Source organism: Cajanus cajan, chromosome 3, assembly GCF_000230855.2.
Source record: "Cajanus cajan strain Asha chromosome 3, NIPB_CcT2T_4, whole genome shotgun sequence".
NCBI lineage: Eukaryota > Viridiplantae > Streptophyta > Magnoliopsida > Fabales > Fabaceae > Cajanus > Cajanus cajan.
Genome location: NC_138519.1, coordinates 79,057,070 through 79,083,158, shown reverse-complemented (window position 1 = coordinate 79,083,158; position 26,089 = coordinate 79,057,070). Strand labels below are relative to the sequence as shown.

Below are 26,089 nucleotides of genomic sequence, written 5' to 3'. Positions count from 1 at the left end.
TGAAAACCAAGAAGCATGGCCCAACTCATCAATAAGTTCATCAACTGTTGGGATAGGGAATTTATCTTTCACAGTCACCGTATTGAGGGCCCTATAATCGACGCAAAAGCGCCATGTTCCATCCTTCTTTTTGACCAAGAGGACGGGAGATGAATAGGGACTGGTACTGGGTTTGATAAAACCGGAGTCTAACATTTTCTTCACTTGCGACTCAATTTCCTGCTTCTGAAAATGTGGGTATCGATAGGGCCGTACAGAAATAGGAGCAGTATTGGGTTGTAATGTGATGGAGTGGTCAGTGGGCCGAGGAGGGGGAAGGGAGGTTGGGGCGGTGAAAAGGGAAGCATACTTGTGGATGAGGGATTGTAATGGTGGCTGGGAAGAGGAAGGGAGAAGGGTAGCAGTGGTGGGTGGGGGTGGTTCAGTATGGAGGGGGGAGGGTGAAAAGTCTAAAGAGAGTTGGAAAAGGGCTTCGACTCGATTAGTGGTTTGTAATCGGCGAAGCTGGTGGGCTGTTATAGGTGAAGGATTTGGGCCGCTGTCCCCCTGTAATTCAACCATATTCCCTTGCCACATGAACCTCATGAAGGGCCCGTTATAATCCATCACAAAAGGGCTGACCATGGAGAGCCAATGAGCTCCCAAAACTACATCTGTACCTGATAATTCCAAAGGGTACAGATCCACCGAGAATTGTTGCTGGTCTATGGAGAGTTGAACTTGTGGACAAAAGGAAGAGCAAGGTAGGAATTCTCCATTTCCCACCATGACTCGTAATGGGCTCAGTGTGGGCTTGGAGCATAGATGAAGGAATTGGGCAACCCTGCTCTGGATGAAATTGTGTGTTGCACCACTATCCACAAGGATTTGGACCGCATAACCCTGGATGGATCCGGTGACCCGAAACGTGCGTGGGGTCCAGTGACCAGAAAAAGCGTGTAAACTGATCAACCCAGCCTCTTGTTGGACCTCGTCGGTGATTGGATCCTCATCAGTGGCCGTAAATTCACTCTGTTCCTCAGAATCAAAGGTGGTGAGAAGGAGGAATTGGGGTTTGCAACGATGGCCTCTAGTGTATCGTTCATCGCAATTAAAACAGAGGTTCCTGTCCCTCCGAGCTTGCATCTCAGCTTCAGTAAGACGTTTAATAGGCAGCCGGGTTGGTGGTGTAGGGAGAAGAGGGGGAAGTTGTTTGAGGGGGGTAGGTGAAGAGGGCGGTGGAGAGGGTGGGGAAGGAAGGTGAGTACGGCCAAAACGGTTAGGGGTGAGCTGTGAGGATCGGTACTTATCATCATGGAGTTTAGCCAAGGCTATGGCACTGGGAAGATCCGGTGGCTGCTGAGCGGTGACCTCGCGGCGGAGGTTAGGGCGTAGACCGGAGAGAAAACAGCTGAGATAGAAACTCTGTGGAAAGTCGGAGATTCTGTTGGCCAAAGTCTCGAACTCCGAAAGATAATCGAGGAGGCTGTTCGTTTGAGTGAGCTTACAAAGGGAAGCAATGGGATCGTCAAATTTGGAGGGGGCAAAGCGGAGCTCTAGGGCCCGCAGGAATGCCTCCCAGGAAGTAAGCAACCCATTGCTGAACATCCACTGGTACCATGAAAGAGCTGAGCCTTCTAAGTAGAAGGATGAAATTTGGATACGTTGGTCAGGGGGGGTTTGGTGGTAGTCAAAAAATTGGGTGACCTTAAAAATCCACCCAAGGGCCTCAGAGCCATTAAAAGTAGGGAGGTCAAATTTGACAGGTTTGGTAGAAGGGGATGGGTGATGGTGGTTCTGGTTTTCAAGAATGGAGGTGCGATTGGCTAGGTCATGGATGGTATGGGACAGGTTAGCATGGGAAAGGAAGAGCTGCTCCAATTGTAGGTTGAGTTTGGTAAGCTCCCCTGAAGGAGAGGTAGGGTCGGTCATGGTGAGTAGGAAGCAATGAAAGCACCAAATGGAAGGTGCTGCAGCAGGAGAAAGGAGAATAATAACAGAAAGAAGAGATAATTCAGAGAGAAAGCAAATACTTTTTCTATTCTTCCCTTTTTCCATACAGTAAAGTGCTATATATGCACGAATGGCAATTTGCCTTGCAGTACAATCATTAGCTAATAACAAAAGGATACTCTCAATCAATCCTTCCTAACGGAATTCTTCTTTGTGCGTGGGTCAGGGCACGTGGTCACATAATCCTCCAAATGCTGAGGTGGACGTCTCACCCTTCTTGCATGTGCCTCTGGTGCATTCAGTGCTTGCGTAGTAGTGCTCTCAGTGGGTTCAACAGCACTAGGACTTGTATTCCTTACAGGGGCACTTGGTTAGATTTTAAAATGATATGTTAATTATGAGGGTTGGTTGAAGAATTCTTAAATAAAAGAAAATATTGAAAAAATATATAATGCATAAAAATTGAAGATGATGTAAGGAGTGTTAGCATGTGTGATTTTATCGAAGGGGGACCAAATTAATTGCGAGGAAATTGAATGCATGAGATATGGTTGAGGAACTATAAAACCGAATGGAGCGGAGCGGGTAGGTAGGTGCAAAATTAGTTTTTTGGAAGCATCTGGACCATTGATTAAGAGGTTGATGTATGTTATGACGAGGCATTGATTACCTGAAATAGTTGAGGGGAATTTGTGAATTTGGTGAATGTTGAATACGAATAAATGGAAACAAGGCATGGTCCATTAACGAAAATCATAAATTTGTTATCAACATTGGGTATTCACAGTGGGGGCTCGCACGTTGCAGGTTCGTACGTACGTACACGCAAATGTAGATAGTACAATAACGTTCATGTTTTGGCAAAGCCTAGAACATTTTAACATTCGCTTACGTTCACCCATGGAACACCACAAACTCACAAACTATCCAACATATGGATCACCGTAAGAGTCGTATGTTATGCTCAAATAAAATAGCTTAAAGTAATCAAAAATATAAAAATTTCAGATTCCATTTCTGCACGCATAGAATTTCTTCATACATTACTGTATAATGTAGTAGATGGCAAGAAACAAATGCGAGTGTATCGACATTCGACGTATTGAGACATCGTCATAAAGACATTTCACGGTTCCACACAATGCAAAACAGAGAGAAAGGTACCAGCAATTAAATTTAAATGTCATAGATGACATATTTTCTATTTTAATGCTATTAAAAGTGTCAATTTTTTTTTATATTTTTATATTTTTTATCTTTCCTACTACCGTTGCATGGTTTTTTCTTATAAGTTGATGATTCAATTAATTTAAACCCACCCTCATCCTCATCAGCTTGTTTTGATGTACTGAAAGTCTGAAGCATCCAATTTGACACGATTTACATGCCCACTACTTCCGCTTGATTTAAATGTAATTATCCAATTATGGTGTAATAAATAAAAAACTCTTCAGCATCAACCACCAAACCTCATATCTTGTGGGCTTGTGGCCCGTAAACTATACGGTAGCCCACTGCTATTAAGAAGATCAATGTGTACAGGATGGCCCACTTCTGAGAATTTCAGTCAGAATTTTCTTCTTCTTCTTCTTCCTCTGAGTGGCATGTAGTATAAATTAAAATACATTACATGGTAAATAATGGAATATTATAGGACGAGAAGCATTCATTGTTAATAATACTCGAAATTGCGATGTTACAATACGGATTCTACGGCGTGGAATCAAGAGGCAAGCAATGAATGATATCGGTGCCAAATAAATTAACTTCGTTTCAAAATATTGCCGCTTAACTCACCCTTGCTATCAACCGGTGAGCAGCATTCATGGAATTCATTGTCAAGGACTTGTCTTAGGTTCATGTGCCATCGTAAGCAAATTAAATTGCCAATTAATTGATCAAATATGATTCGGCATTGCAATCATCAATTCACGTTTTTTTTTTTATGTTGTTTCAAATTTCATCGTAAATGCTTTAAGAACAAATTTTGCTCGTATTACTTTTTTTTTTAGTTGTTAATTCTTTGTCAGTTTGATGGGATAACCTTGTTAATTCATAAATAATGTTAAGTTATACTTTAAAAATGACAACCTAAATATAACTAAATTATTTTGATCCGATCTATTAAATTTGATAGGCTAAATAGCTACCAGTCAAGCTGACCCGTAAGCTTATTGACTAGTTCGCTAAATTAATAAGAGAAATAATTTGAAATACCATCATTGTTAATACGAAAACTTGTAATGTATTATGAAAAAATATAATAAAATATAATAATAGTTATAATCTTTTACTATTTTGTGATTGTTTATAGAGTTGTGATTACAAATTTAGGGTTAAGGTTAATCGTTGTGATAGTTTTTTTGCCCTTATTTTAGGTACTAGTCATTTAAGACGTCATATTATTAATGTATTGAATCTCCTAAGTACCAAGATATTGGGATCATGCAAGATAACAAAGCTAATTTATTAAAGCAATGAAAATATGATCCTAAGACTTATAAAGATGCACTTGTTGAGTGTATTATCAAACATGATCTTTCATACAGTTATGTTGAATTTGAAGAGGTTTAGACAATGAATAGTGTTAAAATCTTAATTTGAAATCCAATTGTAAAAATACTTCAATGAATAAAGTGTTAAAATCTTAATTTGAAATCAGAATAGCCCGTTCTGAAATCAGAATAAATAGCCCGTTTTGGTTACACTATTGGTGTGTAAAATTTGTACCTGAAACGGGCCGTTCCAGATGCAAAATTAACATACCAACAGTGTAATTAGAACGGGTCGTTATGGTTTCAGAACGGGCCGTTATGGTTTCAGAACGGGCCGTTCTGGTTCTAGAATTTTGTGCACAAAAAAACCAAGGTACAAAGCATTTCAATTGCTAAATATTTGGGCTATACAGTGTATCATTAAGGACGATGCAGTGTATCACTAAGGACAATGGTAACAAGTTTTATTTCATTGTTAGTCAAACTGGAGTGAATCACTTACTACCAAATTGACACTATACAGTCAAGGATGAAACGAAGCGGTGTTTCCCCTTGAAGTCATTGACGATGTACCCCAACAATAACAACCTGTTCTTGAGGAGGTACAACCTGAATTTTTGTGGTTTAGGGTTTCCCTTCAGCGTTACCCAGATGATTTCCTTTCTCAATAATTTCTTTGAACTTTTTTAGTATATGTTATGTTCTAAATTTTTGTTTTCAGTTTCTGAACTATGTTTCTGTCTTTGAATTTTTGTTATATTATTTTTTATGTTTAATTTTTGAATCATATTGCGATTTTACTCAAGATTTTGAACTGGATAAGTTTAAATCGAAGAAGGATTTTGGAAGGTCTTATCTTATTTGATTCTTTTTTTTTAGTTTTATTCATAAATGAATATTAATTTATTGTATTTTTTATTTATTATATTTTTATTAATATAGATATAATAAAAAAAATACAATAAAAAGCATGAAGTTGGCGTTCTGGAACGGGCCGTTCTGAATTCTAACAGCAGAACAGCCCGTTCCAGTTGCAAAATTAACACATAACATGTGCATGCAGAACGGGCCGTTCTGGTTCCAGGTGTATTCATGCCATTGGCATCCACCTATGTATCTACGTGACATCCACCTGACATCCACGTCAGCAAGAGTTAACCCCGTTTAAATCATTTGGACGGAAGTCCCAAATTGCAATGATTTAAATTATTGGGGACTAAATTGAGACCTAAAATTAAAGTGGAACTAAATTGAAACAGAAAAATATTATCAATGACCAAAAGAGGTTTTTAACCAATTATCAATAATAACACTCTTGAAAGCATAGAATTTGAACTCTTTTTCTTAGTTTTTCTGTTCTAAGACTACATTTTTTGAGACTCTTAAAGTGATATATTTCGAACCAAGGCACTAGGATGGAAGCGTTCGTGGAATTTGCAAAAAGATCAAGAGTTTTAATGAAGTTCAAAAATTAATAACAGATATTTTAAAATATAACATCTTTATTATAATCTCAATCTAGAAAATCTTTTACTATTTTATTTTTGGCAAGGCATAAATGAACTATTTATAAACTTAGAAGTTCCAGAGTAAAAAATAATTCTAAAATACTTACTTACTATCGCTAACAAACTTATTCACATTATTACATATTGAATTAAGTACATCATCATAACATACATGGAAGAGACTATACTTGAGAAAATCAATCTAATTTAAATATTTTTTCAATGTACAATTTACTCTTGAAAAATCATATTTAAGCTCTCATAAGGATAAAAGAAGCTTCTATATACCTCCCTATCAAATTCATGCATATCTAATCAAATTATCAAATATTTGCTTTATTGGCCAGCCAACCTCCAACATGCAATTTTACCTTTTCCCCGCTGAAAGTGCTAATCATGACAACTTATGATGAAGAAACTATAATAATATCTTTTATATTTTGGTATGCACGTTACCTTCACAAATTATTTTCTCTGCCTTGGTAAAACGTGTTCACTTGATATCCTTTTCATTAAATGGAGAGAAAAAAAAAATGGAATAAGAATGATTAGAGACTTCTTAAGTGATGATTTATCATCATTGTACATTGCGATTATTTTTTACAATCTTAATAATGCAAATAGTTTGTAGTAACACGATCATCTGTATTAGCTGTCAAACATTAAAATATAGTTTTATTAAGTTATGAGAGTAATATTAATAAGAGTTAAAAAATGTACACCAATTATTTGAAATATATATTAACGGGTAATGCACCCTATTCTGACAGTAAAGGTGGATAGTAAATTTAGAGATTTGAAAAATAAAATTATCATTTTAAAAATAATTTTACTAAATTATGCCTCTTTATATATGTGTGCTAGTTTTTTTAACTAGAGTGTTAACATCTAACACATTTTTTCTAACATATTTTCCTCTTCTTCTTATTATTAAAATTTATTAAAAATTATAAAATTAAATTTGTAAGCTGTTAGATAAAAGTGAGACTCACAGCTTTGTTTAATTTCCAATAAATTTGAATTAATAATAATATTAAAAATATGAATAACATTTTTCTTGTAACTTACTTGTAAGTATAAGGTCTTTTCTATTGCAATGAAAAAAGTCAAAAACAGGAAATAAACGAAAATGAAAACTAATCCAATTAGGATGATATTTGAATTATAAATGGATTAGACTTTAAACTTGTGTCGATAAGTTGCAAAGGGAAGACAAATTAAAGAAGCCATTGCAGTTGCAAATGATGAAGGAAGGAAGAGATGTAACGAAAGCTAAATACTTCTATTTTTATGGGAAAATTCAAAAGTAAAATGTGCTTGTTAAAGAGTTAATTAAAAATTATTCATTCAAAATTTTGCCTCATTATGTGATATCGCCGTATCGGTAATTATATATGTTTTTTTTATTTAAATTTTAATAACAATTCAATATTTATAGCAACATTTTCTACATTACGAGAAAAATGACTTGTACATATGGATGTTTTATTCTTATAAATAAACACAACGATTGAGTAAGAAAAAAAAAAGCTATTTTTTTAAAAAATATTTAGTATAAATAAAACTTAAATACTTGTATTTATAATTGTTTGCTGTAGGAAAAATTTTAAAAAATTCTTATTATATAAATCACATAATAGATGGATAGATATTCACTTACAATAATATAACTTTTAGTGATAATTTTTGTCTATAATTATAAGACAATTTTTATTTAATGCTAGGTATTAAATTAATTAATAATTTATTATCTCAATATTATTTTAGAATTTTATTAAAAATTAATTTGACCGACTATTATATTTTAAGGACTATATTGATTATTGCCTCTAATAATTAGAGGCGTGTGAAAAGTATCATATATAGTTATTTTTATGTTGTAGTTTTATTATATTATTGATATTTGGTGGTGAATTGATTTTTTTTGCTAAGTTTAGTTTAATTTAATTAGTTGGTATTTTCATTGATAATATAAGTAAATATTAATATGTTTCAAGTGTTCTTTTTAGGAATTGAAGATGCAGCAAAATTGTGGAAGCATTAGGAAGAGTTGGAATAGAGTTAACGTTTAGTGCGAGATATTAAAGCTGAGCATAAGAGATGTGAAGAATTCTCATTATGTTTCACGCTTAATTAAGGCCATTGATAATGCATTTAGAGTGACATTCTGGAGAAGTTCAATTATTATTATTATTATTTTTTATATTGGTGCTCAATGTGAGAAGACTTGTGCTTATTGTTAATGTAAAAATTGTCACAATTACATTTTTATTAGTCAGTTTAAGGTAGTTATTTATGGGGAACCAAACTCGAATTATGATATTACGAGGGTTTTGTTTGAGTTTTCTATTACTTTTCTTAATTTGTTTTTGTAATTATTTATTGTTTTCATGACTAAGAGCATTTAAATTCTATTTTGTTGGGATTAGTTGCAATTACTGAATCTTATGTAATTATGTTGATATATTAATCTATATTTATGTTTTTTTTTTATCGATATTACAGTGATTGTTTATGCTATTAATGTTTTTTTATGGTTTGATTGATCACACCTAAAATAATAATTGACTAAATGAGATTAGAAAATTAATTATAAGTCTTGGACCGAAATAAACATCTAAAAGTCTTGATTAATAGAAATAAAGTTGTGTTTTTTTAAGTCATCTTAAGATTTTTGTTCTAGTGCAAGTTATTTATTTAAGTGTTGCAGGAATTAGAGTTTATACAAAGAACTTAACCTCTTACGTACTCATAGTTAATTAGAGCTAGAGTATTTATTTAAGTGAAAGGATGTTAAGATTAAAGATAAAAATATATTATAATATTAATGTTATTACGATCTAATTCCAACATGCTTTCATACAATTATTAATTTCCCTTTATCATTCTAAATGATTGATAAAAATCTAAGAAGAGTTTATTTACATTTAATATTATTGTTTCAATTGCTTTTTAAATAAAAGTATTAATCTATTAGTAGAGGAAGTTTAGTGATAGGAGTTAGAGTAATATATATAATGTTTTAAATTTAAATTCTGGTATTGTTATTATAATTTTAATGGATAAAAAAATAAAAGTATTAATATTTTTTTTATAAAATCAATTGTTATTTTATTAATTAATTAATAATTAATTGGTATATGTTAGATATTTAAATAAGTTATTGAGAAAAGAAAAAATGTTCATCTTTGTTTATTTATTATGACTTGATTTGCTTGCCAATAGAAAAAAGAGACTAATCATGTGTATTATAAACACATGCTATTTTTTTTTCTTCACATTTTTAAAAAAGTTATTAGTTAACATTTACATCTCCTCAAATTTTTATTTATTTAAAATAATCAATGTTATTTTTAATTAATTTTGTTGACTTTTTATTTATTTATTTTTACACAGTTTTATATTTAATTTTATTAAAATTTAGAAACAACAGTATCGTATCGTGCACTGAATCTTGGGTACTTTATTTATGAATATAAAATAAATTTATCTTAAAGGAACAATTTGACAATGTGCTTTTACTGCGTGCGCACTATCCAAAGAATGGTGGTGGTAGCACTGTATCAGTACGCGAAGCGAGTGAGTGGTGGTGGTGGGTCGCGCAACACGTCGTCGTTTCGTTCGGTACCACACCAAAAAGTCAAATCATATCATAACCTCAACGCTTTCCCGTAACCGCGCCAATCACGCTCCCAATCTTCCCACGTGTCACTCTTCCATTGGCTCCCACTTGCAACCGCAGACACCAACCAACCACCTTAAAGCGCACCATCGCAAACCATGGTCCTCAGCCCCACCGTATCATTCAACGGAGAAAAGGAAAGAAAAAAAAAAGCGTCCTCTGCAACCCTTTCCCCTTTTCCTTTTCCTTTTCCCTTTCCCGGTTCGTTCACCGAGTCGCACTGAGTCGTGACTCGGTCACGCGACATAATCATTACGCTTCTCTTCCACTTCCGTTATCCTCGGATTGCATAAATTCGCCAATGCCTCTTTCGCGGAACTCCAAGCTTCCACACATAACTAACTTTTTCGGATGCTTCTCTGAAACGCGCGTTTGCGTTCGCACGCTCTTTCTGTTTTGGGGAAAATGGCTGACGCCGTCACCGCCGATGGAGTGCCCGGAACTCCCGCCATAAGGGAAGTAAGGGCCGAGTCGGGGGCCCATGCGGGAATCGGGTCGGGTGGGATTCGGAGGGTGAATTTTCGAGCGGAGATTGACACGTCGCCGCCGTTCGGGTCGGTTAAAGAGGCCGTCACCCGTTTCGGAGGTAGCGGGCCTTGGATACGCTTTTTCGTAAGTTTTTGGATCTGTTTTTGCATCTTGGACCTTTAAATGTCTGTTTATGCCTTTCTTTTTTGTTTTATCTTCTATGTCAAGCCATATATCAAAGTTTTTCTTTTTTAATATAATTGCATGCTTTAAAAGTTAAAACTCATTTGAGTTGTAATAATTTTGAGTTAGTTAATTTACTTCTGTGGTTGTCTTTTTTTTTTAACAAACTAGGTTTATTTGTTAAAAATTTTGACCATTTGATTCAAATAATGAAGTTGAAGCCAAATTTAAACACTAGGTTGTTATGCATTTCTTTTCCAGCAAATCTTAAATGCAATTACTAACAAGTGTCTTAAAATTATTGGTTAAACTAGAAACATAAAAATTTAGGTTCAATATTCAAATAATTAAGAAGTTGATACGTAAAAAGTGTTAATAAAAAATTATGATAAAGTTACATGAAAAAAATTGTTACTACACTTTTCAATAAAGAAAATTATACTTTTGATTTCTTATTAGTGTCTTAAGAATTAGTTTTTATGGCACTGGTAAACATTTTTCATACATATATATATTTTTTAATTTTGTCTAATTAAATATAGAGCTTTTTCTTGTAACTTATACTATTATTTAAGGCAAACTCAAATTTTGGAGTAATCACTAGGTTGTAGAAGTTTTATTTATTTATTTATTTTTAAAATATAGAGCTTTGATTAATTATTTCTATTTGATTTCATAAAAGAATTTGGTTGCCTGGTCAGTGAATTACTAATATGCTTTAGCGCAGTATAGTTCTTTGTATATACCTGCCCCGATGTGTTAGTTTACTTTCTGATGTAGAAGAAGATTATCATTAGCAGAACAACATTGAAGATTTTGACATAAAGAAAGTGGAGGAACAGGCAGCGGAGTTGGAGAAGGATTTGATTGTCAAAGAACTTGAAACACTTGACGTGCTTGAAGAACTGGGAGCTACCAAGAGGATCGTGGAGGACCTTAAGCAGCAGTTACAAAAAGAGGCTATGAAATATGTAGCAACTCGAGATGTAAATTCATATGAACCAGTTGGAACTCCTGTTATCAAGGAGATGGATAAGGAAAATTGTGGAAATAATGTCAATGATCAAGAACAGATGATGCAAATTCCAAGTCCGTGCTCTATGTTATCATCACCTGATATGATCTTGATGGAGTTGAAACAAGCCAAATTGAATCTAGGCAAAACTATAAATGAACTTGGGGTGATACAATCCTCTGTTGAAACTTTGAATAAGAAGATGAAGAAGGAGAAAATTTTCTTGGAGAGGACACGGGAAAAGCTAGCATCAAAGTTTGCAGCTGTATCTGCTCAAGAGAGAGCCCAAGGTCAAACAAAATTAAATCCACCAGCATCTTATGTGGAATGCACCTTTGATAACCCTGCAAATATGATGAGGAATCTCAATTCTGATTCTGGGCAGTGCAATAGAATGGCTGAAACAAGAGCTGAACCTTCGAAGCCCTTAAGTGTGTATGAAGAATATGGATTTAGTGTTAAGACTGCTGAGATGAGGTGGCTTGCTGCTAAAAAGATGGAAGAAGCTGCAAGGGCAGCAGAAGCTATTGCTCTTGCTGAAATAAAGGCTCTATCCAATTATGAGAGATCTTCAGGATTTGTTCTGCCAGAACCTGAGAAAATCACTTTTGCTTTTGGACAACGCTCTCCCCTAAACTCCAAGGTTCGGATACCTGAGGAATCTACCTTGAAGAAGGTGATAGATCCCAAGTTTCGAGTTGAGGAAACAAATGTTTCTAAACTGACTATTTTGAAGAAGTTGCAGGAAGCATCAGAAGAGGTTCTACACAGCAAACGAGTCTTGACAGATGCTTTAAACAGAGTTGAAACTGCGAACAGAAAGCAGCATGCTGCCGAGGAGGCTCTGAGGAGATGGATTCCAGAGAGTGAACTCAAGGAGTATAATTCTGTTAATTGCAACAAGTTTGATCAAGCAGGAATTTGTCAAGATTCTTTGCAGGATGTAACCAGGTCAACGACTGCAAACAATGTTCCAAAGCCTGCTTTAAGGCCCACAATTTCAATGAGAGATGTACTTAGCAGAAAGCAGGTTCCTGAAGTATATGCTACAAGAAAGGAGATGGAAGAGCACACTGAAAGACAAAAGGTAGCGTTGAGTCAAATGCTACAAGCATTGAGGGAAGATCTAACTCTTCCAACAAAGACTGAGAAAGATGGTGGCGACCAGAAGCCGTTCATAGCACAGAGGAAGAAATTTGGATTCATTCAAATATCACTCCCCTTGACAAAGCCAAATAAGAAAAGGGCATGAAATTTCAACCGTCAATCCCTATGCATGGATGAATAGCCACTACTCGTGCATCTTCATATCTTCCCATGCCATTCTTTATTGGTTCATGTGTTCACTTTCATGTTATTTATGTAGAAGTTTGTGTGGGTGTTTGGTTTGTAAAATAAGTTGTATTTGAGTGATTGCCTTATAATTATGTTGCTAGCTTTAATGGAGCTAGTAGATTATGTTGCTCTAGTTGGACGCATTAGAGTGATGAGAAATTAATTCACAGGGTGTGAAGATATTATTATTGGATAATTTATTGTTATATATATGATCTATCATGTGGTTGCTCAGTTGTACCAAATTATATAAATTTATATTTTGTTGAGTGATGTACATATTGGAAACATCAAATTTCATTCCATAGACTGCCAGGTTGCTTAAAATGCTATTGCTTTACTTCGTTTGTAGTCTCTACTGATCTACAAATACATCCAATATATATATATATGCTTTCATTTAGGGTGTCTGTTTGCAGTTTCAACTCTGTTTAAACAAATATATATGTTGCTTTCTCAATCACTCTCGTGAAAAATAATAATTTATGTTTAATATATAAGTATTGATTATTTAACTTTATAAATTAAAATGGAAAAATATTTTATATCCTGATAGGAAAAAAAATTAAGATTTTGTATTTGTTTATTAAAATCGAATTTAGTACTAAAAATTTACAATATCTCACATATTTTGCACCAATTAAATTAGACTCTTTAATTAAAAATTAATCTATGATGTCATCCCGAGAAAAACTTTGTTATATATTTGTATGTATAAAATTGATAATTCATTTAGAAGATTAACATAATGATATAGACAATGACAGTTGATTTTAAGGTCGGTATAATTATGGTTCACAATGTTGTCATAATTTTCTAATATTAAATGAGAGTTATTAAATAAATTAGTAAAATAATAGGAATTAGTCATTTATTCAAATGCCGTATAAATGCAAATATTATGTTCGATATTTCTTATTTTAAATGCATTTAAAATATTTCCTTATCCATTTAGCCAAAAAGAAAAAAAAAGAAAAAAGAAAAAGAATTCCTTATCCAGTGGTGACATGTCACGTGACTATAAAGCAGCGACCACAGGAAAATCCACGTGAGTACAACAAAATTGGGAGGCGGAACCTCGCTTCGCTTAGGATCACACCTAAAACATCCATCGACATTTGCGAATGCAAACGAAAGAGTGAAACCAACACAAACAACGACATCTTCTTCTTCTTCAGCTTCCGTAACATTAACGTTCCAATACGATGATGGACTTCGCTAATTCCATTTCCTCTTCTCATGCTATTCCTCCCACACATCCTTATCGCCTTCAACCCTCTCCTTTTCCTTTCCACCTCCCATTTTCGGTATGCAATTTCTTCTCTCTCTCTCTCTCTATTCTTTTATGTTATTTCATTTACTGTGATTTTTTTCTTTTGTCTTTTAATTTTCAGAGATTAAAGCGTTCGGGTTTGGTTAAGAATCGGCTGATTGCTCGTTGCACTTCTGGGTCTGATGAATTTGGTTCTATTAATGGTTTGCAATTCACGCCCAATAAGCTCTTTATGCAGGAGGTATTGCTTCTACTCGTTTTCCTGTTTCTTTTCAAGTGTTCAAATTCGATTCCCCCAATGTTCTCCATCCATTTCTTTTACGTCCAGCAAGCACTTATGGCGCTGGTTAAAAAGTGTTTCATGCGCACTTTATCCAATAGTTTAATTAATTTTAAAAAGCGAGGCATAAATGATTTTTATGCTTATTGATGCAGGACGTGTTTAGAAGAGCTTGTTTCAGCTTATGAAAATCTTCAAGGCCTGTATGATAAACTTTTCAAGAAGCACATTTAAAAGAAAAAAAATAGGAATAAAAACTGAAATAAACTTTTTCATAGTCTAAACCTAGCTTATACAGATAGCTTCTAGAAATTAGTATATGTATAAGTTAATTTTAGCTTATGCAAAACCTTATTTTATTTTTTCTTCCTGTTTTTGTTTCCTAGAAGGGCTTCTGAAAAAGTTTATGTAAGCAGGCCCATAAACTCATTTAGCTTATTTTTATAACTTTCACATAGAAGTTTAACAAAATAAGTTCTTTTTAGGTTATTTCAAGAAGGTCAATAGTTAAGCTTATGAACGAGCTCTTATTTGATAAGACTCGAGATTACTTCAAATGACGGTGTGTTTGAGAGAGTTTTATAAAGTAGCTTATGTTATGTCCGTAAAGTGTTTTTGGCCTATTTAATTAAGCTTTACAGATAACTTAAGAAAATAACTTAAAATTTAAGGTCTGTTTGGATAAATTTCTCAAAAAACACTTTTCAGAGAGAAAAATAAGAAGGAAAAATGAAATAAGTTTCTCAGTAAGCTAAAATTAGTTTATGTACAAAGTAACAATAAGATTTTGGAGAAGTTAATTAGGAAAAGCTTCTAACAATTGGCTTATGGAAAAACTTATTTTATTTTTCCCTTTGCATTATGGAATTTGTTGGAGCAGTGAGTTAATTGATGCAAAGTGATTTTAACTACTCTTATTTGATGTTTCCTCCAGGCTATTGGAGCTGAATATGGGGAAGGCTTTGAGACTTTTAGGGCAGATGGACCATTAAAAGTTGATGTTGTAAGGAAAATTTTTGTCATTGTGGAATTTTCTAGATTTTCTTTAGAATAAGATAGATTGCCTCTTGGTACTTCTCTGATGATAGTATACTATAATTATGACTGAAGGATGCTAATTCTTTTTTGTAAATAGGACTATTTGAATGATAAATTGCAAGATGGTTTTCTTCAGCGCATACGCTATGCTATGAAGCCAGATGAAGCTTATGGTCTGATCTTCTCTTGGGACAATGTAGTGGTAAGTAATTTTAACTCTAACTTGTAGGTTTTCTTTTATCCTTTTGTTTTTATTTTAGGGCTATAATGAACTATGCTCGATAGTTGTCTTTACTATAGTATTTTCCATGTTTTAGAAATGTTAACTGATGCTAGTTGAGTTTATGATATTTATTACAATTGCATAGAAGATGTGCATTGTTCTGGGTTTTAATTACGTTAGGGACTGACTGCTATGACTGATTCTTGGGAAAAGAAGTCCATGACCTCATGTTTATGTAATAAAATGCGATCACTTTATTTATATTAATTCCCTGATAAAAGCATGCAATTCATTTCAGGCCGGTACACGAGCTCTAAAAAGGAAGGCATGGGAGCAGCTGGCCTCGGAAGAGGGTATGTTAATTGTTTATTTCATTACTGTGGGGCTTTAGATGGATACGTGCATGCACTTTCAGATGGATGGTACAAAATAAAAATAGGACAGGATCTCCCTTAAGAAATTGAACAACTCATCAAAATATGACAAATAATAATTCCTTTGTTTAGATATTCAGTTGATGTATGTCCATTTGGGAACACAAATTAGTAGAAAGGAAGGGGAATATTTTTTAAGTTATAATTTACCTTTTAAACTTATCAGTTGTTGTTTAGAGTGTTTCCTCTTCATTGTTGGTAGATGATAATGGAAAGTTCAGAAGATTTGTTGAAAAGCTTTTCCTTTCCCTTTACTTTCCATCCACACTTGAAGGACATATAAACTTACAGAAAAATCCATCATAGGGAGCACCTATTTTTCCCCCTTCCTTTATGTCTATGTATTTAAACAAGGAACTGGCATTTCCTTCCATTATTTCCCATTCCATTTCCTTCTGTCATTCCCATACAAGAACGACTTAATAAGAGATGCTGTCATTTTGAGCGAGACAGTTTTTATAATCAATCAAACAAATTCAATGAATAAAGGGAGACCTAGGCATGTTTTCATGCAGCTGACTCACAAATACATAGTGATACTTTACCAAATTGAAGGAACAGATAAGTGTACACTATACAGGGGTTTGAATAATGGTGCATGCCGCATTAACTGCCAATGTAGCCGCCTTTCATAGGGCTACAGTGGTGCTGAAGTGTATGAAAACTCATTTTTGACCTCAAAATGTCATTGAAAAAGATGGGGGGGGGGGGATAAGGTTTATATTTCCCTAATCTCTCCCCTTTTAATAATTATAGAAAATTCTAGCTAGCTGTAGTTTCCACGCATCTAAGATATCCATGGTGCAACCAACACCCACTCTTTTCCAACAGTATTACCGGTGATGCTCATTGTCCATTTTTTTTTTCTCTGTTCCGAACTTTGTACCCTCAGCTTTCTCTGTTTTCTTTTGCACAACACTCATCCTCATTTTTTATTGAATGTTTCGGATGTTTGTATTTGAAATATTAATGTGTCTTCTGAATTTTGTTTGTTTCCTTAACTTATTTTGCTATCTACTTGTATGTTTTGCTTTAGACCTATGACTTTTTAATTTTTATTTTTAATTACAAAATATTTCATGAATTTTGTATACATTCAGCATGCATTATCTTATATATTAATATATGTAAAAGAAAAACTAAGAATAACAGTCATCCTGCTATAGACTACTACATCATGGCATTTTTGGGATCAACTGCTACATACTACCATCCGAGATTGATAACTATGATTATCATATGACATATGCAGGAAAGGATATTCCAGAAGAAGGTGATATGCACAAATTACTGTTTTATGCAGGTGCTGATCATGTGTTGCATAAGGTTAGTTGGCTTTTTCTTTTGGTTAGTTGGTAACATGGTCATTGAATTATGTTGACATAGTTTCTTAAAATTAGCGTCATCATTAAAAATTTAAATCTTTGATCTGAAATTTTTCTTTTGCTGATTATCCTTCTTAATTTGCAGTTTTTTCTCTCAGATAAGTCAGAAAATGAGCTGAATAGGCTAAAGTTGAGGTTTTCTCAGCTGTATTATGATAATCTTCTGAGAGTAAGTTGTCTTGATTTTTTCTGATGGCTATTATCTAGGGTGGAGCGGGGTAAGACCTAACATTTCTTGCATGTAACTGTATGTAGCTTGAAAAACCAATGGATGGCCTCAAAGACTGGTTGGAAGCAGTTTATACAGCTCGCATCCCCTGTGCTGTTGTTTCAAGTCTTGATAGAAGAAATATGTTAGAGGCTTTGGAGCGCATGGGGCTAAGCAAGTATTTCCAGGTTGGTTATAAGAAGTGTTTGCAAGAAATCAATTCTTCCCTCGCTTCTCCAATTCCAATCATCGCATAGAAAATCATATTGGTACAAATAACATGCTTTGCTTGAGCTTGGGTTATACTGAAAGACCGCCAGATCTTACTTCTTTCTCAGGCTTTTATTGCCAATTATAAATATTATGTTGTTTGTTTGGTTCTGGTATTGGCTTTGATTGCAGTTTGAGTTATGGTCAATATATTTGGAAAAATGGCATTGACATACTTTAATTGAGAAAAAGAGCAGTTTGTTTTTGCTGTAATTTTTTTTATCTAGATCCATTATAGGGAAGAGGAATTCTAGTGATATTGTTATTGGGTCTTGGGGCCCCACTTAGTAGAACTCGCAAGACTGTCACCCAATCATAACGAGTGTTGATGCAAAGTGATTTTAACTACTCTTATTTGGTGTTTATGACTAAAGTTCAACCTATTTAATGTTCTAGATATAGTATATAAATTTATAAATAACTTAACATGCTCTAAAATTTGCCACTTGCTGATTGCCTCATTTGATTTGCAGGCAATTGTGACAGAAGAGGATGGAATGGAATCAATAGCTCATAGATTTCTTTCTGCCGCTGTCAAGGTACAGTTTCATCCATCTGATTCTATTTTGATGAAATGTTTCTGGCTTTAAATTATTACAATTAATTACCATATTTATTATTGTTTTTTAACACTTTACAACATGTAGTATAATTACACTCAGGCATGTTTCCAGGACCCAGGTCCATCTCTACTAAATACTAGGAAATGGTAACACCGCAGAAATTTGGAATGTTGTAGTAGTAGTCTACTATCTATGGTAAAACATGGACCACAGCACTTGATTTATATTAACTTCTTTGTAAATTTGAGTGTTTTTTTCTCTGTATTTTGAAGTTGTAGGATATTACAAAGGGTAAAGTTCCTAGAGTTGCTCAAGGCGAAAACGAGATAATCAAACATTTTCTTTAAAGATATGGGCTGAATGATGTTTTAGACTGTCAAAATATTGAGTACCTCTGCTTTTTATATTTTGGAGTGATAGTATCTTTTTTTTTTTTTTATAAATTTTTTTATAATAAGATGAATCCCGAAAGCATCCTATTTAAACATTAAAAAATTTGGAATAATTACTGCTGCTAATTGTGTGGCCTCAAAAACTGTTGACAATTAATACTTAAGGTCCAAAGTACAAATAAAGTGGCAAATGTTGAGATGTGGCAATGGTATTATATGTGGGCTTAGTTAGTTTAGGTTCCACTGACTAATTATTCTGCAAGTCTTCCATAAGTTTTTCTCATTCTTTTTACAATATTCTGCTAGCTTTTGACCTGTTTACCTATATGCCTTGCAGTTGGATAGGAAACCTTCCAAGTGTGTGGTTTTTGAAGATGATCCTAGAGGAGTAACTGCTGCGCACAATTGTACAATGATGGCTGTAGCATTAATTGGAGCTCATCCCGCGTGAGTAATTTATATTTATGCTTAATAATATAAGATGTGTTGGTATGAAAATAAGATTTCATGAAACATGTCAGACATGCATATTTCCAATTTAATGCTTAGTGCAAACATCTTTTCCCATGTACATGGAAGTCGGTAGAAGTTCAACTTGGTATTTGATTTTGAGTAAGCCTCTCGGACTATTGTTGTTGAGTTTGCCTGTCACCAGCTATTAGATTGTTATTAAACCATCCATAGGTTGAGTCTTGTAAACTTTATACTTGAGATGTTCAACATGAGGAGTGTGTTGGATATCTTTTATTAAGTAGTGGGATAACCAAAATAGAGTATCTATATGGTGACATTTTTCACCTTATATATTAATTTTGTGGGATTGAGTTGAACTCAAATCCATACTTTTAATAGTGAGGAATAAAGTTAATCCATTGCATATCCCTTCCATCGAAATGAAAGAGCAATTTCCGTTCAGTTACACATTTGATTACTTGAATTTTTTTGGTGAATTTATTCTTTTGGCACTTAGAAACTGATTAATGTTGAAACATGCAGGTATGATTTGGGGCAGGCTGATCTTACTGTTGCTAACTTTAGTGAACTTTCTGTGATCAACTTGCGAAGACTATTTGCTAACAAGGGTTCTTCATTTATGGACTTGCAGAAGCAGATCATAGAGAAAACTCCTTCCAAAAGGAAACTTACAATAGACACCATTTTCTAATTTCCTTCCCATTTTAATCCCTGCTAGATTTCCTTGTAATTAAATAGTTAATGCGGTCGTAATTTTTTTTATATATATATCTAATAAAATTGCAATCAGTTCGATCTGATGTTATTCCCATGTTTTATATCAATATCTTCAGTTTTCGCTTCCAGTTTGCACGTCGAAAGTGGGATTTGGATGTCCCAGCATCTCAATTTTTTTGGTGAATCTAACATTGAAGATGTTTGGAATTGTTATTAATGTGTCTTTTTTACCTGTCTAGATGTTTGGTTTGTTAAATCATGGCACTGAACATGTTTGGCGTATGAATCATTTTGCATCTCGAAGTTAAAGCTAACAATAAATTTATTTTTGGACTAATGATAAATGTAAACTTTATTTCGAGTGGATTAGAGTAGAAGGAAAAGAGAAATGTAAAGTAAGAAAAGAGACGGAGAGAATAAATTGGTAATTGCGATAAATGATGTGATGAAAAATAAAGAAAATTGATAGAAAAAGATGAAAGGAAATGAGAGTGGATGTAATTTTTTGTTTGTTTGTGTGAAGTAGAACATGTTTTATGCAAGTAGAAAGTCATGCTATTGTCATTAAATAATTAAATAATTACTTTTAAATGGAGAGTTTTTTAATTTTTTTTAAAAACAATGTTATTAAATATTTTGTTAGTCAACATAATTTTATTCGTAAAACGAGATGCCCTATTACTTTAAATTTATTAATAAAAGAGAAAGTTTGGTTACATATAATTCAGGAAAAAAAAAATTCTAAATATATTTATCTTTGAAGTGAATAGATAATTACATATTGAGGAAAAAACGAAAACAAAATCATCTTAACAGATTAAAATAACTAGTAAAAGAGGTGGCAAAAATCTGTTAATCTACATACACAAAAAGAGAATGAACAATGAAATATTGAGAAAAGGATGAAGAAAAAGTCATGAACAAATTAAAAAATAGTAACAAATGTTGAAAAAAGCACGTTAAAATATTGAGAACCACACACCAAACAAATGGCCGAAGCCTCAGTAGTAGACCTTTCGTACAACGAGTGGACCAAAAATTTACTTAATTTTAAAAATAAAAAATACTATCACTTTTAGTAGTCAAAATAGACTATATAACATTTAAAAGTAAACATAACTTATAAAGCAATACCTAAACTATTTTGAGAATCAAAAATCATTAGTTTCACATTTATTTCTTAAAGAAATATACACCAACAAATATTTTACAATTTATATTCGATGTATTTATTATTATGTTATAAAATTTTATTAATACCTAAATATTTAAAAATTATATGTATTTTAAAGTATAATTCAAATTTATCCTCAAAATATTCCAAAAGTATTTTTTTTTTTAAATTAAAGTTGTTTCTTTGAGTGAGGTTGGATTAATACAAAGAGACCGATTATTAACATCATTAGTTCATAATAATTCTCTAATCGATATGCTTATATTCTCTTGACAATTCTTTTTAATTATTTAATATTTTTTTATTAAAAAAGTCTATATTAAAATAAGACATAACTTCATATAAAGTCAGAATTAACTACTATAATAAAAATGAATGACTTAATCACATATATTATGAATGAAACTTACTAACATTTTTATACAAAGAAGGGATGGTCATGGTCATATTACTCATATGCATCTTATGAATGGGTTTAGTTATAAAATAGATTAGTTAAGAGAAAAATATTTATTATTTTAAATACTTCATATCAATATTATAATTACAGTGTGTATATATATATATTTATTTATTCGTAAGTAATTGTATTGTCTGTGAGAAAAATTGTATTGTCTGTGACTCTGTGGTGCAGTTGGTGACATGGCAAAAGCAGAAGAAATTGAAGAATGCCATTGGCGAATGCTCATCTCATTCATTCCCTTATCTTTCCTTCTCCATATCCATTATATCATATTACTTCTAACTCTCTTCTCTTCACTCTTCAATTTCAAACATGTTGTGCGTTAACACCGCCTTCACCTCTTTCGTACCCACAAATTCAACTTGCGTTCTTTCCTCTAAATCACGCACCCAAATTTCCTGCACCCTCCCAGGTATTATTAGGGTTTTTCATTTTCAGGCCATTTTTTCTACAATTTCACTCATCTTATCTTTCCATTTCCAGCTTTTGACTGTAGAATTATAACTTAACTACCCACAACTCATAATTTACGATTTTCCTTACTACCATTTTGCCATGAACTTGTTATTATTATTAATTCAATTGCTTGTGTGTTTTTTAGTCCTCATTTTTTGGTCAAACCTGAAAAGCCCTTCTCTATTTTTATTCCCTAATCAATGAACGACTTTTATTATTTCATGTCTGAGTTCTGGAAAATTTTCTGCAGGAACAGTTGCTGAGCCAAAATCTACAGCTACTGCTGAACCACTTTTGCTGAATGCAGTTCGTGGGATAGATGTTGATAGACCCCCGGTTTGGCTCATGAGGCAAGCAGGGAGGTACATGAAGGCAGGTTCATGCAGCTAGTTTACTTAATAATCTTCAGTTTTTGGGAATTCCTTTGTAGTTGTACAAGTCAAACTTAATTGTAGCTTTAGGGAAGACAAGTTTGGTATTTGGTGCTGTAAACTTTTGTGTGTTGTCTAGAAGTTACTCTTCTGAACCACTTGCTCTTTTAATTAGAATGAAAAACTGGAGTTGACTCTGTTTCACCTGTGCAGTGGGATTGTGTTGCTTTATGGCAATGGGACTGCATTTGGTGTAAATAGATGTGTTGTTGTTAGCTCTGTCTGTCATTTTTCAGTTTTCACATTGTCTGTAACTAAACATGGCTAGGGTTTTTTTTTGACATTTTCTGAAATTTATCTCTATTTCGGAAAAAAAGAAGAAGATGAATTTAGCCCAAGAATTTGTTTGAATTGTCATGATCCATGTCTATTTGATTCAATTGTAAATTTAAATAAAACACCTATCTTGTTTTAAATTTGACCAAATGTCAAATTAGCTGAGCTCTTACTCTCTGTGAATTATGAGTTTAGTGAGTATGTCTTCTTTACTGAAAATAGAACTAATTTGCCAACCTTTATTAACCAGAGTTACCAAACCATCTGTGAGAAATATCCTTCATTCCGTGAAAGGTCTGAAAATGTTGATCTTGTGGTGGAAATTTCTCTGCAACCGTGGCATGTTTTCAAGCCTGATGGAGTAAGATAACTCTCTGGCCCTCATTAATTTATTTTTACTTTTTTAGGCATTTTTTACACCACTTTTTGTATAATGGTCTTGATTTTGTTGCCATTAATAATCTGCATGGCTCTGATTTTGTGACAGGTGATTTTATTCTCAGACATTCTTACCCCACTTTCTGGAATGAATATACCCTTTGATATTGTGAAGGGTAAGGGTCCAGTCATATTTGATCCTATTCACACGGCTGCCCAGGTTGATGAAGTGAGGGAGTTTATTCCTGAAGATTCAGTTCCATATGTTGGTGAAGCACTGACAATTTTGAGGAAAGAGGTCTGATCAGTCCTATGTTTCATATCATTTATGCTTTTGTTCATTTTAACACTGCACTTCCATTTTATAGCTGAAGCATGTCTATTTAGGTTTGTTTGGATAATGTTCTCCACAAGCACTTATAGGAAAAAAAGAAAGAGAAAATGCAATGAACTTCCCCAAAAGACCAAAAGTTAAAATTACTTTACACATAAATTAATTTGTAAAAGTTCTTTCATATAAATTTCTTCAAAATATGTTTTTGTATTAACTAATTTTAGCTCATGAAAAAATTAATTTTATTTTTCCTTATTTTTTCTCCTAAAAGTGCTTATGGAAAAGTTTCTCCAAATAAACCCTTTGTTCGGTAGCCATAATAAGGCAGGAAATTCTTTATATGTATTTTATGGATGTCATTGATTGTGTTGTGATTCTTGTGAATCATTGGTGTGGTGTGGGGGGAGGGGGGGTGGGGTTTAATGACATGGAATGATAGAAAAAAGTTGATTGAAGGCATATCTCATGTGGTACTTGGGGTAACATAATCTTGAAAACTCAGAACTATCTATTTTATTGAACTGTCTATCCTGTAGGTGGCTATTAAGATACTGAGTTAATCTGCATGTATATTTTATATAACTGTATTAAAAAGTTGTTTCATGCATTTGTAAATGGTGCAGCTTCATGGAGACCCTATATATCTGACATCTAAGTTTCATATTATTATTGTTGCTTTGGCATTATTTTCTATGGCCCAATTGTTGTATTATGCTCATATGCTTTACTATCTTATTGAATTCAAAAGTATTGATTGCAGGTGGATAATAAAGCTGCAGTTCTTGGTTTTGTTGGGGCACCATTCACCCTGGCATCATATGTTGTTGAAGGTGGTTCATCAAAAAACTTCTCAAAAATAAAGAGATTGGCTTTCTCTGAATCCAAGGTAATCTTCATCTTACCTTGTCATTCAGACACACTAAACTTTGTTGCCTGTGGCAACTCACATCTCCCTATGTTTTAAATCTGCTTTTTCAGCATTTATGATCTGAAATATACTGATCAATCCAAACTGTCCCCAACAAATCCTTAAGTTGGTCATTTAGTTAGAAAGTTGGCTCTGGTTGAACTAGAAAGCGATTAGAATGATTCATGTTACCATAGTTGTTTAGGTTATTCTTTCTTTCTTTTTCTTATTTTGTGTGTGTATCACATGGAGCTTTTACATTGATGAACAAAATGAATTTTGGTATTTACGATTAAAAATCAAGTCTTGGTCTTTAGCCAAGAAAGAAGTCATTTGTTAATCAAATTTGTGCTAATTCTTTAACTCATTTCACTCACTTACTTTGAAACTGTGATTTGTCCACAGATCTTGCACTCGTTACTGCAGAAGTTTACAAAGTCAATGGCAAGATACATTCAATACCAAGCAGACAATGGAGCCCAAGCTGTTCAGATCTTTGATTCATGGGCTACAGAGCTTAGTCCAGTGGATTTTGAAGAATTCAGTTTGCCTTACTTGAAGCAGATTATTGATACTGTGAAGAAAAGCCATCCAAAACTCCCTTTGATCCTATATGCAAGTGGGTCTGGGGGCTTGCTTGAAAGACTAGCTTTGACAGGGGTGGATGTAGTTAGCTTGGATTGGACGGTTGATATGGCTGATGGAAGGAGGCGACTGGGACCAAATATAGCTGTACAGGGGAACGTGGATCCTGGTGTTCTTTTTGGTTCAAAAGAGTTCATCACTGATCGGATAAATGATACAGTGAGAAAAGCTGGTAGAGGGAAACATATCTTGAATCTTGGTCATGGCATTAAAGTAGGTACGCCTGAGGAGAATGTTGCACATTTTTTTGAGGTCGCTAAATCAATTAGATACTAAGCAGATAATTGTGATTAATTGATTTTTTTTGTTTAATTGCACCTTTATTCTCTTTGCTATGGTCAATGTTTGATTTGATTCCCTAATGCATTTTCTCAGTAACTAAATTTCCTAAGTTGAGCTTAATGTGGTATATATAATCAAAGGTCCGCTGCATCTGCTTCAGTTTGAAAAAAAATGGTTGATGTTGGTAGAGTAAGGAAGCAAACATGTGAGTACTTGGAAAGGACGCGCAAGTCAATGTGTACTGAGAGCATCAGCAAGGAGAGATTCATCACTCTCTTTTTCTTATTAAGAACTCCGTTGTAGCATTTTTTTAAGTCCTGTTAAATACGGGTGCATACTCAAGCATCGGTACTTAACATGTCAGTGGGATCAAGTAAAATACTTTTGATACTAAATAATGTTTATATAGCAAATAAGTAAAATTAAAATGTATTGAAGGGATACTAAAAATAAAAAATGTGTAAAAAGTAAGAAAGTTGAAGGGAATAGATGTTTAAATTATAAAATATAAAAAAATGAGTGATATGTATATCTAATTATACTTAAAAAAAAACGACTCTAATTTTAGCGTTAGGATGCGAGTTTGTCACAGTCATATAATTCTAACACAAGCAGGAGGTAATTCTAATAGAGAGTGACCCCTTTTTAAGCGTGAAATATAATGGGGCACTTGCAGTGAAGATGTAAGCATGCAACAACGATTCTCTAATTCTGAGTGTAGGAAGCACCATGTGGTAAACTTTGAGTGACATTGAGCTTTCGGTCCAAAAAGGATTTTGGGTTGCTAGGTCTATCTTGGGCTTGATTTTGATCAGTTGGACCTAACAGATTAGATCTTGAACAATGACCACTACACAAATAATGATTA

The 26,089-nt window shown here is 33.4% G+C and overlaps 3 protein-coding genes and 1 long non-coding RNA gene across 5 annotated transcripts; all 4 read left to right on the top strand.

The window, feature by feature from the left end:
* Positions 1-2,517: 2,517 nt before the first annotated feature.
* LOC145955920 (uncharacterized) lies at positions 2,518-8,110 on the top strand. The gene is made up of 2 exons (XR_014432692.1): positions 2,518-3,092; positions 7,945-8,110. It is a non-coding gene; the product is annotated as an uncharacterized LOC145955920 (long non-coding RNA).
* Positions 8,111-9,566: 1,456 nt separating this feature from the next.
* Positions 9,567-12,895, top strand: LOC109798805 (WEB family protein (DUF827)). The gene is made up of 2 exons (XM_020359206.3): positions 9,567-10,229; positions 11,069-12,895. Exons 1-2 carry the CDS (start codon positions 10,023-10,025, stop codon positions 12,533-12,535), a joined length of 1,674 nt encoding a protein of 557 aa, XP_020214795.1. The 5' UTR covers positions 9,567-10,022; the 3' UTR covers positions 12,536-12,895.
* Positions 12,896-13,675: 780 nt separating this feature from the next.
* Positions 13,676-19,963, top strand: LOC109804058 (Haloacid dehalogenase-like hydrolase (HAD) superfamily protein). Its single transcript, XM_020365814.3, has 11 exons — positions 13,676-13,925; positions 14,013-14,132; positions 15,106-15,174; positions 15,307-15,411; positions 15,731-15,785; positions 17,119-17,192; positions 17,337-17,420; positions 17,507-17,647; positions 18,203-18,268; positions 19,022-19,131; positions 19,681-19,963. Exons 1-11 carry the CDS (start codon positions 13,824-13,826, stop codon positions 19,847-19,849), a joined length of 1,095 nt encoding a protein of 364 aa, XP_020221403.1. The 5' UTR covers positions 13,676-13,823; the 3' UTR covers positions 19,850-19,963.
* Positions 19,964-21,723: 1,760 nt separating this feature from the next.
* Positions 21,724-25,301, top strand: HEME2 (Uroporphyrinogen decarboxylase). 2 transcript variants are annotated; one of them, XM_083071419.1, is made up of 6 exons: positions 21,724-21,924; positions 22,225-22,340; positions 22,926-23,036; positions 23,163-23,351; positions 24,148-24,273; positions 24,700-25,301. In XM_083071419.1, the coding sequence occupies exons 1-6, from the start codon at positions 21,825-21,827 to the stop codon at positions 25,213-25,215; spliced, it is 1,158 nt and encodes a 385-aa protein (XP_082927545.1). In that variant the 5' UTR covers positions 21,724-21,824; the 3' UTR covers positions 25,216-25,301. The 2 variants fall into 2 exon arrangements, with proteins under 2 accessions (XP_082927545.1, XP_082927544.1); XM_083071418.1 differs by having other exon boundaries at positions 21,727-21,924; positions 22,219-22,340.
* The last annotated feature ends 788 nt before the right edge of the window (positions 25,302-26,089 follow it).

Coding starts and splice junctions, on each gene's coding strand:
- LOC109798805 (XM_020359206.3), top strand. CDS start 10,023: ATGGCTGACGCCGTCACCGCCGATGGAGTGCCCGGAACTCCCGCCATA. Junction 10,230..11,068: donor GGCCTTGGATACGCTTTTTC/GTAAGTTTTTGG, acceptor TATCATTAGCAG/AACAACATTGAAGATTTTGA.
- LOC109804058 (XM_020365814.3), top strand. CDS start 13,824: ATGATGGACTTCGCTAATTCCATTTCCTCTTCTCATGCTATTCCTCCC. Junction 14,133..15,105: donor ATAAGCTCTTTATGCAGGAG/GTATTGCTTCTA, acceptor TGTTTCCTCCAG/GCTATTGGAGCTGAATATGG. Junction 15,175..15,306: donor GACCATTAAAAGTTGATGTT/GTAAGGAAAATT, acceptor TTTTGTAAATAG/GACTATTTGAATGATAAATT.
- HEME2 (XM_083071418.1), top strand. CDS start 21,825: ATGTTGTGCGTTAACACCGCCTTCACCTCTTTCGTACCCACAAATTCA. Junction 23,037..23,162: donor ATGTTTTCAAGCCTGATGGA/GTAAGATAACTC, acceptor ATTTTGTGACAG/GTGATTTTATTCTCAGACAT. Junction 23,352..24,147: donor TGACAATTTTGAGGAAAGAG/GTCTGATCAGTC, acceptor TATTGATTGCAG/GTGGATAATAAAGCTGCAGT.